Genomic DNA, 13250 nt, shown 5'->3' with positions numbered 1-13250 from the left:
GCCATGCAGAGCCTCATAAACTTAGAATTGCTTTTGGATATGCAAGATTCCTTTGTAGAGATAAAAAAGAAAAAGTTATGAATCATATTTATAATTCCTCACTATGTCAAATAATCAACCGTTCGAAATTCTCAAACATTGTTAAATTTTAAACAGGAGGCGATTCTGACCCCTGTTTATTAAGATGTGAAATCACCATAGAGTACATACTGAAGAAGCATGTGAAATAGTAGCCAATTCCATCAAGTCTGACTATTTTAACATACACTTTCATGTCGTGTCTGATTCTTCCAGCTAGTAGTTTACGTAAAAGAACCAATTGCTAAGTATCAACTTGAATTACTCTTTTATATTTTCTTCTATGCTCTAGATTTTTGCAAATGAATTTTTTTAAGATTTCTTTTTTTCAATTTTCATTTTTCAATTAGTTTCAAGTGTACAGCATAATGGTTCGACATGCAATTGAATTTTTTGAATACCAAAGGCATTCAGATGTAAAATAGATATTCAGAATTTTATGCAAAGTGTATAACTTATATAGGACCATATATCTGAATATATAAAAATATCCAGATATTTTATCAACTTTTCAAAAGTATTTTATTCTTATCTGCATTGTATAAAATATATAACTCTCATATGTGGATATATTATTCCCAACAATATTTCCTTAATTATAAAATAAAATGCTAGGGATGAGGAACAAGAAGAAAATTATTAAATGAGCCAGACATTTGTTTGAAAATCTGTTGGCATACATAACTATCCCATCATCTGGCCACTGCTCATTGTTGTTTTGCCTCGTGTAGTAAATATAAATCATTCTCTATTCAAGTACATGTCTTAAATCCACACTGAGGTCAATCTGTAGTAGATTAATATACCTTCTTTTGAATAGACTTAAGACTATGCACTACAGGCAGCCTAGAAATTAGACTTTGAACAATGAGCCAGCACACAAAGTTAACTGATTCCTTTTGGTCTTCAATCATTGGTAGGTAGATCCAGCACAGTTGTAGATTAATTCTGACAACTAAATGAGAAAAATAGAATTAAACTCATGCCTGGAGCCCTCTGTAGATGCATCTATAGTGTTGAGACAGTTCCAAATTCTAGGGTCTTAACTGGGGAGCCAAATGAGTAATTTTAGTACATATATGTAAGGGATAAATTTCAATTGACAAATTAATATTTACATCAATATTAATGTTTTTCCATGGTCTAGAATTAGTTATTTTTACTAAAGAGCAATCTTAATATCACATCTGTTTATGTGAGAGGAGCTATAATGAGGGAAATACTATCTTTGGCAGCTTATACCCATTCCATATATGATGTTGATGGAATTTCCTATTTCATAAATTCAGTTATCTTGTCTTTCAGACTCTATTCCCTGAAAAGGACATGAAATGCCACCTTTACCTAGGGAAGGAGACTTCTCTACAGCATTTCTGATTGTGTCTCATATTAAATTATGTTGTTTTGACATAGAGCATTTTGCCTTTGCCTTTTTGATTCCAGAAAAATTTTCATCAGCTCATAGGGAGAGTTAGGTTTGTGAGAATTAAAAGATCCAAAATAAAACTAACAATATTTAACACTGAGCACAGTAGAATTTGTTATTGACTAAATATTAATGAAAAATTTCTTGACAAAATTTAAACCAGGATCTAGGAAATTTTGAGCTTGTTAAAAGAAATTGGTAAAATAAAAATCACAATAACATAAAATATGATTAGGAAGACTTCATGTATACCCCACACTGATGAATGAATCAAATTTTATGAAATACACATACGATGAAAACAATTCCAGTAAGATTAAAATGAAAATAGAAATACTGCAATTTAACTGTGATGAATAGAACACGAGTCAAAGGATTAAACTTATTTAATTGAATTAACTCTACAAATAAAATCAGTCTTTCAGAAATGGCATAATACACACATATATTTGTAATCATACAAAAAAGGTTTTATGGTCAAAATATTAGGGTAGCAAATATCTATCTGTTCATAAAAGGAGTTCGAGTGGGCAGGATCAAAATATCTTCTACCCTTTTCAAGAACAGCATCACAGTGGAAGATCTCTCTCACCATGCTTGTGGTCAGTGATGACCAGTTTATTTCTCTGTTTGTCTTTTCTGTTTTCCTCTATAATCATCCATTTTCACATGTTATTTCATATGAACATCATAGTGGTCATGTAAGTTGAGTTAGCCCTTCTCCCATTCGATAGCTGTTTTGTGCTGGTCTCAGCCTGTGGATAACCAGTGTGGTGGCTGGACCCGCTCTGTGATTCTTAATAATTGCAAGATGCCCTCAGCAGCAATCATGAGAAAGCTTTGAAGAAAAAAGAAAAATGGTTCATTACTTACAAGTCCTAGAAATTACATGGCACACAGTGAAGTTAGGGGTGGAGGGGTAAGGATGGGATTATTGGGGTTGAGGGCGGGAGCCTAAGGTTTCATAGGCTTATTCTTCATTGGTGAATTTAAAACCTAAGAGTGAGAAGAGGAGAAAAAAGTAGCGGCTCTAATGGTCAGTTATCTAAATCAACCAAATCTCTAAAACAAAGGAGCCTGGGGAGTGAGTGGGGCTGCCTATTTATTTAGTTATGTGGGTGCCATGTGTTTATTCCAGATAGCCATCTTTGAAGTGGATGCCTCAGCCACCAAAGTTTAAGTGTCACTTGCATTATAAAACAGAAAAAACAACTTTCTGAGCTTACACTACAATAGTCTACAGAAATGAGAAAGTTACCAAAGAACTCACATAGAGTAGATGGCCCAGCCAGGCTAGAAACATAAACTAGTCTAATTCCAACTTTAGCATTTTTTACTACATTACAACCATAACTGGCAGATATTGATGCACATTTATTTTAAGCCATCAGCCAATAAAAGGTTGTTCTTTGTTTACTGTAATCGGTGGTTAATACCACCCATTTTTCTTGAAACTGCCTCAGGCTATGCCACATGATGAGGCCATCATGAATCCCCCGAACTTCACAATTCTTTGTTCAAAATCAGGTCTCTGAGGGAGCACATAGGACCGGGATTCGGAAGAACCAGGTCTTGATTGCAGGATTGCCATATAATAGCAATGTGAACTTGTGCGTGGAATTTCAATTCTGGAGCCTCAATTTTCAAATGTGTAAAATTAGGATGATCTTGTCCGCTCTGTATATTTTACAAGACTGTTTTATTAACCAATAATAACAAAAGCAATAAAGATCTAGAGGTTCATGGCAACATCATTAGCTTTTTTTTACCCACAGAAACTACTGTAGTGCCAGCCACTTAACATGGTAAAATGAGAAGAGCCAATGAGATGAAATTTGAGTAAGTACTTTGTAAAACACAATTTTCTATAAAGAATGCAAATGTGATTACTTTTATTGGTGGTTATTGTGCCACCTCTGAAAGATGTATCCTTTCTTCTTTGTTTTTCCCCTAGGACCACTGAGGTTCCTGTCCCAGACAGAATCTGTCACTGCCTTCATGGGAGACACAGTGTTACTCAAATGCGAAGTCACTGGGGAACCTATGCCAACAGTACACTGGCAAAAGAACCAACAAGACCTGATGCCAGTCCCAGGCGACCCCCGAGTGGTAGTCTTGCCCTCCGGTGCATTGCAGATCAGCAGACTTCAGCCAGGGGACATCGGAATCTATCGATGCTTGGCCCGGAACCCAGCCAGCTCAAGAACGGGAAATGAAGCCGAAGTCAGAATTTTATCAGGTATTGTAGTGCTCTTTATTTTTTCCAGAATTATAGTCTCTAGAATAGTTTAAGCCACCATTTTTCCTTTTTAAGTAGTTTATATTTATTTGAAGTTCTGTATTGCTGACTGGGGTTTCGTTTCATAATTTTTCTTTTCTTTCCTCTCTGAGCCATTAGATGAGGATACACCAGAAGCTTTTTCTTATTTTCCCATGTCTTATAGCTGAAATTTCTGGAGAAAGATATTTGCCTTATATTTGGCTTCAGCCATTCATTCACTCATTCCATTCATATACAATGAATGCTTCTTTGCGGAAAGCCCCCACAAAGCATTTTTATGTATTACTTCATTTTCCTCTGATAACACTCACAAGAGGTAGTTATTATATCCATTATCTAAGGATGAAGGTGAAGCTTAGCAAGATTAGAACCTTCCCCAAGTTAATATTAAACATTTATTTACTCATCCGTTCATCCAGTCATTTTAGAGTAGCATTCTGTTTACTATTAGGAATATGTCGTGAGCAACTAAGACTGACACAGAGAGTCCGTCTTATTAGAGTTCTGAGTGAGCATGGACGTACACATAATTATATATAAACAATAAAGCATGATTGATAGTATGATAAAGAAGATTGTTTCTCTCCATCTCTTATCAGCCTTTCTCTTCTCTGGCAAATCTCGAAGACTCTGGGCTCACTTTCCTTTCCTAAATAATCAGAGACTGGATTGGATATTCTCTATGATCCTGTCTCTTCCAATAACTGCCACTATCAACTATCTATGTAATATCTGCTTTCTTATTTGGTCTCACTTTGTCTTACTAGTGAGAATCACAAAAAAGGCACATCCTCGAGAAATTGTGCTGGGCTTCCTATCAAAGCACTGATGTTGGCTTTTGTCTCTGCACTCTGTAGTTATCACAAGTTCTTTAGCTAGGTGTAGGGTCACATTCCTAAGTCATCTGAAAAGCAAACCATCAATTTGATTGAAAATTTTCAGATTCTTTAATAAGAATGTCTCTAAAACCTCTTCTAACTCTTTTGTGTATTCTCACCTCCCTTAGTCACAGAGCTACTGACTTAAAAATGTCAGTAACCATCAAGAACAGTTACCTTCCATCCACTAGGCAATAAAAGATGCAAATGTAACATTTATTCCCAAAACATACATGCATTTATTTAGGGATCCATTAGATGCACAAAAATTTTAAATATTTATATTCATATATTCTTAATAATGCATCTGTTAAGTTAATGACATGGGAAGCTTAGGTAGGCCACATAGAAAATTGGCAGGAATATGTTTGACTGTCTTAATATTGACTGAGAGGTTGTTTCCCTGTGGTATTAAAGGATAAAGTTAGACTAATTAAATATTAAATCTGAAATGAAAGTTTTGAAAGACACAGAGACATTATCATCAAATCACCATTTACCTTTATTTGTTCACCTTGTAAAATACATTTGCATTATGATCCGTGGAGATTTCTTTAAAGCCAAATTTCATATTGTTAATTTGGCTAAAATCAAGAATTTGCTGGTACAGTTTAGAGGTGTCTGGGTCTTTCTACTTGGATGGAAACTGATTTTTTTAAAAAATCATTACATTTAGTGAGAACTTTTCTCCAAGTTCTATGTCTATAGTATAGAACTCAAAAAGGAAATATGATTGAGGTAATAAACACCCCCTGCACTCTGACATTCATATCCACACGTTATTGTCATACTTGATTAAGCCCGTTTCCTTTGTTACTGATCACACAAAAGAATTGATGAAGGAATATATGTCTGTCTCATTCATTCTTAAGTTTGCAAGTTGGTTTAGAGGTCAGATACACAGATCAACAAGTACAAAAATGAGTGAGAGATGAATAAATGAATGAATGAATGAATGTATGGCCAAGCCTAGCTTCTCTTAGTTGTCACTTATGGTTCTCTCATTTTTAAAATCATACTAATCCTTTCTTAATCAATTTCCACTTTCCAGTTTGAGGGAGTGATAAACTACGTGTATAAATTGCCCATTCTCTATTCTAGCACTTATTTAATCTGGTAAGATGGAGTCAGTTAAAACAGAAACTCATCATATTATTAACAGGACTTAGGAGCATTAAAGTGGTACCTGACTGGTTGTCACTCTTTAAAAATACATGTGTTTATGTATTCTTCCAGGGTCATTTAAATGCCATATTGAATGAGGAAGTTATCTATTTCGCTATTTGAAGTTTTTCAAGTTTGTCTAAAACTTGTTTATTACCACATTGCAAGATGCCCTCAGCAGCAATCATGAGAAAGCTTTGAAGATATATGTGTGTGTGTGTGTGTATATATATGTGTGTGTGTGTGTATATATATATGTGTGTGTGTATATATATATATATAGACAGTTAATCTAGTTCTAAGTAACATAGATTTTAATATGCTTATTCAAGTTTTTGTAAAATCTATTTTAAGTTGCCACTTTTGTATAACAGATGTTTAATATCACCTAATAACTGAGATCTATTAAATCCAGATCTTAAGATTCAAATAGCTGTTTTGAAATGCTATCTTTGAACAAGCAGTCCCCGTTTATTCACCAAATAAGTACTTCATTCAACAAACTTTTAAGCTAATCTTATATATCTGTTATCATACTGGTTGCTAAGACTACAGAGTTAGAAGACTATGCCCTCAAATAGCTATAGTCTAGTGGGAGAAATAGGTAAAGCAAGCAGACTGTGCTATGAAAGAAGAAAGCACAGAGTGACATTACCACAAGAAATACCAATACACCAGTCTTGAAGAACAAGTAGTAGATAGGCAAAGAGAAGTATACACCGGGAAAATAGAGCATTATAAGCAAAGCATAGAGAAAAGAGAAATAAACATTTCGGAGGAAATGCACGTATTCTGTTTAACTGGATCATAGGGCACAGGAGAGGTTGGAGGGGGACAGGTTGGAAGTAAGGAAGATAAATGGAAAGAAGGAAGATAAGGCAGAATGTGTGGCATTAATCCTCCAAAGAGTTGACCCAAAGCTGCTACTAAAGTAGATATCAGAAAGGATTCAGAAATAAAGATGGGTGGAGAGATATTAAGGGCAGGTCTTAAAAACATATCAAATATGGACTTTGAGTGTGGGGTGGAGTTCAGGCTCACTAAAAGCTAGGATGTGGCACTTTTTACTGAGATTGAGAGTGGAGGTAGCGGTGTATTATGTTCAAAAAAATTACAAAATTTTAAAAGAGATTTTCCCATAACATTTTACATTTTCCAGATTTAATAATTATTCACTTTATTCAAAGGTAGGAAAATTAGTAATTAACTTAATTTTTTGATTAATGTTTTAGGACAGCAATAGAATTTTTGCTTAGAAGGAATTGTACATTTTTAGCAGATTAAGTACGTGCTAAACTGTTGTAAGTATTTTTGAAGTACTGATAACAAAACACTAAGTAAGAATTGAAATGGTTTAAAATATCTTATTGTATGCGATGGAGAATATATGAGAGATTAAAGTGGGCATCATGATTGTCAGGTTCACTTTATTCAGTTTTCATCAAGTCTGACTGCCAAGCACTAGATTGAATTGCTGAATTATAAATCTGCTTTGAGCCCTAGGTTGACTAAAATAACTGGCCCATACATTAAAACTTTTATTTCAGTTTTCTTAGTGGCCTAATTGAATTGATCGATTGTGATTCAATCTATTGTTCATTTATTTAATTCCAATTAGATGACCCTGGGCCCTGGATAGACCTGAACTAGATATCTGTATAATTAGAGTCTTTGGCTTTTAGTGGAATAGACTGGACTAAAATATATTTCAAATCATTTTTCTCTATAATTGTTTTTGTTGAAATAAGTTTCAACATAAACCATATCAAAAATCATATTATTTAAAGAGAAATTACATATTTTTTAGTTAAAAAATACAGTTTCGGTTTTGTTTGTCACTAAGAATTATTAACTCAATGGGTATATTAAAATTTTGATTTGACTAAATATTACTTAAAAATGAATTCTATTCTGATGCTATTTGTTTTTATAATTTCTACAGAATAATGATCTGTAGGGAATAACAAAGAAGACACATTCTTTGCATCAAACCAGATAAGTTAATTCATGTAGCTATATGACAACATAAGGCAGGGACTAGTAAATTCAGGAAAACACATTTAATTCCAAATCAACTCAGACAAGGTTAAGTCAGTCCTATGTGGAAAATTCAGAAAGTCTACATAGAGATGATTACTTTTCTAGATCATCAGGAGAGGAAAATTTGTAGAAAGATAGCAGCAAATGATAACTCTGGAATAAGTTGACCCTACCTTATGAAGAGCTTTGAATCCCACGTCTAGGAATTAGACTTGATTTTATTCACTTTATGGATGGTTGGGAATCCTTGAAGGTTTCCGAGCAGTGGATACTGTGACATAAACATACAATCAGAAAAACAGAAACAAAGAATTAAAGAGCAAATCAGATCAACGTATTACCTGATTTTTTATATCATACTTTCTCACTGCATAGTTTTTCATCGAATTGAAGGATTGTCTCATGATCTGTTCCCCCACACCCCTTCCCGGGCTAGTTTTGAAGAAAACTATTTCTTATGTCATGCTAAAAACACTTTTAGTCTCTTATAGATCTAAGTTGGATAAGGCGGTTTCTTGAGCTTTTCTGTTATCTGTATTTAGAAAAGAATGAAGGATAAGACCATATTATATTTAAACCACATGAAATTCATTTTTCCTAATTTTATAACAAATTTAATCCAGATTGCATGGAAGGGTCAGAATGTGAACTGTTACAATTCATTTCTGTGGATTCAGTTCATATTGAGTTAATGATCAATTCATGAATATTTAAAATTCTCAACTTTTGAACTATTATTATAAGTTGTTAAAAGCATGGAATCTAGCACCAGACTAAGTACACATCTTGATTTGTACCACTTACAGACTTTTGCAGTTTAGGGCAAGTTATTTAATCTAAGTTTTAATTTATTCATCTTGCAAAATGCAGAGTGTAATAGCATATATTTCATAGGTTGGTTATGAAGTTTTAATTTAATAGGCTGAATACAATGCCTGGAAATGGCAAGTCCTCCATAGCTATTATAATTACTTCAGCATTTTAGAGATTCTAGTCTTAAAGAATTTGATTTTCATGTCAAGATTATTTCTCTGATAATAAATTACTAGATTTTGATTGTGGGTATCTAAGTATTCATTTATCTACTGCTATTTAGTTACTTTTTTTTGCTATTTATTGATAGTACTGTCTAATTTCTGCATTTTCTTTTTTTTATCAAATGCCAGAGTCTTCTCCAACTATTTCTTCTCCAGTAACTCATTGTTCCATGATTTCCACCCTTATCTTTCTGTTAACATCATTTATTTTGCTGTATGAAATACCTCAAGAGGCATGGCTTAGAGATGGAGTTAGCAAATAAATAAGGCTTCTGGTATTTGATCTTTATTAGCCGTTATCAACTCATCGAATCTCTAAAATTCTTACTTAGTTTCATTATCTTTTGAGAGGGGAGGTTGGACTAGATCAGTCTTTCCGAATCTTCTCAATACCAAGGATCTCATTTGTTATTACAATTTACATTCATCCCCAACTCTGTCTTTATACTCCCAGTGTTTAAGAGTTCAAGTTTGCTAGACAAACTAATTATTAAAAACCATAAGGCCATGCTGAAACACAGCAACTGAGGGTCAAAAACCAATATCATTAAATATGAGATGGTCTTACTTTAAGTTAAAGCAAACAAATAACAATTTTAAGTTGTTTTATGTTGTCACAGAAAGCACACCAAAAAAAGATAGGATGCCTAGGATTCTCTTTATTGTGTAGTGTTGACCATGCAGTGAACTGATCGAGTTCTATGTAATGGTGTGCCCATGCACCCCCAGATGATAACTTCAGCTTGCCTTCTTTGATAACCAGGGCCTGACAGAGCACAGAAACCAATGGACTATCATGCTATGTAGAAATTAGTTACTGTAGGTCAGGTCTTTTAACCAGTGTTGGATAACTGAGATAACCAGTGTTTAACATGAGGTTGATGATATTCCACTCAGATGCAACAGTCTAATATGCTGGTAAGCCTAAGTTGACTTATTGTGGGTAAATAAATAATTTCTGTTTGTTTTTTGAATTAAAAAATAGTCTTCATCTTTTAGTGCTTTTTGGAAGGACATCAACAATGCTCAGAATTCCAGATTGAGAGACCTTGGAATACTGGGGGCCTATTACATTTTTTTTTTTTTTGGCATATCTGTCATTCTGATGTCATTAGTGATCTCCCACTCACTAAATCCACTAGTTTTTTTCCATTTCCGTCCTTGATCTTGAGTGATGTTAGATATTGATTATACTCTCTCCTGTTAACTCCCATTCTCTGGTAGGCTGCTTTTTCATATAAGGTCACAGGCAAAAACGATGTACTTGGGATTGCCCTCCACACGCAGGAAAGAAGATTTCTTGAAAAAGAGAAAGCCTGTCTTTTCTCAAGAGTCTATTGAAGCTGACAAATGGTCAGCTCTGCATTTACTAGGGATATGACTGTTAGCAGCCCTGAGTGAGTGACTGAAGAGGACTTCTCAGAGGGTGTGTAAAAGCCAAATGTGTAACCTTTGAATGCAGAAGTCAAAAATTAATGAAAGGATGTGTAGAGCTTCCTTCTCTGGTCTTGTTTTGCATCAGTTTATTCCTGGGACATAAAAAAAAATAAACGAGAGAGAGAGACATATTTAGTCATGAGTTATGGGCACATCTTTATTGATTCAACAGTGGCCAAATAAATATTTCAAATACTTATGGTTCTTCAGTTAAAATGAGAGTTAGAATAAAAAATATCTACTACTTTTCTGGAAAGTTTTAAATACTGCTTTATAATTTATGAACATTATGAAGATTTCTGGTTTCTCTAAACTAACTTTGACACCTCATAATAGCAACATTTGTTTTTTGAAATACTGCTGTCAGTTGTAAAATTTTTTTTGAAAAATTCTATAAATGAAAAATCATTTCCTTCAGACCTGCTACAAAATGAAACTGATAGACTCAAAATTTGCCTGTGAGACAGAGAGATATGGCCATATGCCAGTGATAAGAATAGATGATTCCCTCTCTCCCTCTAAACTCTAACTACAAATAGCAATATGTATGTGTACATGGAGAAAGAAAGAGGAAATATGAACAGATGTAGAAATATTTACAGAGAGGGGATGTCATTTTTAGTACTGAATTGGTGTAAATGAGGAAGGAAAGTAATAGGATCATAGAGTGATGAATAATAGCTCCTGAGAAATAGCTCCCTCTGCCCCTTCTGTTCAAAGCTCTTTGGCTTTCGGCCATTTTTTATTAAATAAATTTTGATTCCTACGATCAGTTTGGATTAGGCAGGTTTTTAATAAAAGACGCTCTAAACACAGAGTTAAAAGAAGTTCCATGGAATTTTTCACTCTGAGCATATTACATACTGCATATTGCAGAGTTGTTGTGGGTTCTGTTTCAGACCACTGCAATAAAGCAAGTATCGCAATAACGTGAGTCATAATTTTCTTGCTAGTAGAGGGTCTTGCCTTCAGGTTGTAAAAAATGCACCACCTGGGAAGCGAAATAAAGAGAAGTGCAATAAAATGAAGTGTTTCTGTATAGTACATACCTGTGTTTAAAAGCACACTGCACCTATTGAATTTCCCAAAACAAAACTAGAAGGGGGATGGTAAAGGAGTCAGCAGGTGAATCATAGGTTAGCTTGACATTGAGGATGAGGAGAGGAAACTAGCTCTGTGAGGTTAAATTAATTTGTAACTCTTATGCCTGGGAAAAATCAAAGCAAATGCCCCATGGTAGCCTGCAGTGCCCTTTCATTTTCAATTGGATAAAAAGATTTTACATTCAGAAAGCATAAAAATGAAAAGCAAGTACTGGTTATTTTAAGGAAGACAGATATTAAGTTGTGGAAAACAATATTTTTTTTATCTTGCTAACACCGATGCCAACAGTTCAGAATTAAATTTCCCTGTGCCTCAGTTATTCTTTAGATTCAGCCCTGAAAGTTTAATGTTGATGTTTCTAAACAATAGTTCAAGGAAATGGCCCCATTAAAAGAGAGCCATTGTCATCACAGGATGTGCATACATTCCAGTTTGCCCAGTATAGTTCCAGTCCTACCTCATGTCTTAGAATAATATAAGCAGAATTATCTTTTACTCTAAAACATTTCCCAGCTTGCATAATTTATATAGTTAACACGCTCATTTATTATGAAGAAAGTAAAAATTATGTGGTCCCAAGACATTTGAGAAAACTTGTAACAGTAGAGAGTCAAATATAGATTTCAGCTGGCCTCATAGACTCAATTAATTAGTCCAGTGTAACGTCTACTAGAAACTTTTTTTTCGATAAATGTCTTTAAACAGAAAATACTCTCCACATTGGCTAGTGTGGCTTCCCCATGCCTCTTTAGGATATGGGCGCTGAAGACAGTTGAGTTTTTATTTCTGAATATGTGAAGTTTAGGTGAATGTGTCGAGTTATATGATCTGAAATGCTTGTTAATTTTTAATAATCTGTTGCTCAAAGACAGTGATCGGAAATATTTAAGTTTTATATTGCTTTTCTAAATACAAAATAATGATGACATTGATGATGATGAGGAGGAGGAAGTATATTTACCACTTTCTATTTGAAAGATGCAAAACTGTTCCCATATTAAGGGGAAATAGACTTCTTTAATGTCTAACTTGTTGATACTGTGTCTATATCAGTTCTCAAAGTATGGTCCTATGGCATTTCTTGAGTTGATTTCAGGGGATCTGTGAGATGAAATCTATTTTAATGATAAAATTATTTTGTTGTTTTGTATTTTTTCACTATACTGACTTAAAATGTCTTTGATGAAGTAGTAAAAATTATTAATTATTAAATCTCAGTCCTTAAATATATACCTTTTTAATAGTCTGCGTGCCAACATGGGAAATACAGATGTAGAATACCAAAGTACAGTGGTTTCTGAGGGATAAACACTTCTGTGATTATTTGAGTTAAAAGTTGAATTTGCTGTTTTTTTGTTTTGTTTTGTTTTCATGGAACACCATTTTTACTTGAAAGGACAATCAACAGAAAAACAGACTTGGGTCCTAGTTAGACATTTTCTCGAAAATGAATGAAGTGAGCCAGTCGATTCAAAGAAAATAGTATTTGCTGCCAAGGATAAATTCAAGCTTTTAGGTTAAATTAGAAATTTGGAAAACTCGTATCCACCACTGGGAGCTTGACAGCTTTGTAACATTAAAAGGCCTTTTGATGGGATTGGTGGTGATAGTAACAAATTAGATTTTTTTGATACTGTATAATGAAATGTGTCACCATTTGGAAGATCTTTCTAATTCAGTGTACCACTCCAAATGCCCATTGATTGATGTGACAAAATCATGCATGGGTAAAAGATGTATTCAAAATGCAAGATAGACCAATAGATTTTTATATAGCTTAACATAAAGTATTTATCGATTTGGTG

General features: G+C 33.9%; 1 protein-coding gene across 1 annotated transcript in view; it reads left to right on the top strand.

Annotated features, from left to right (window-relative positions):
- The window catches only part of DCC (DCC netrin 1 receptor), a 1008917-nt gene that overhangs the window by 462772 nt on the left and 532895 nt on the right, over positions 1-13250 (top strand). Inside the window, exon 3 of the mRNA XM_006919890.1 lies at positions 3459-3743. Coding sequence (XP_006919952.1) covers positions 3459-3743 — 285 coding nt within the window. The remainder of the gene's footprint in view (positions 1-3458; positions 3744-13250) is intronic.

The sequence above is a fragment of the Pteropus alecto genome, unplaced genomic scaffold, assembly GCF_000325575.1.
Source record: "Pteropus alecto unplaced genomic scaffold, ASM32557v1 scaffold146, whole genome shotgun sequence".
Lineage (NCBI taxonomy): Eukaryota > Metazoa > Chordata > Mammalia > Chiroptera > Pteropodidae > Pteropus > Pteropus alecto.
Note: the sequence above shows the minus strand (reverse complement) of the source record. Positions and strands in the feature narration are given on the sequence as shown.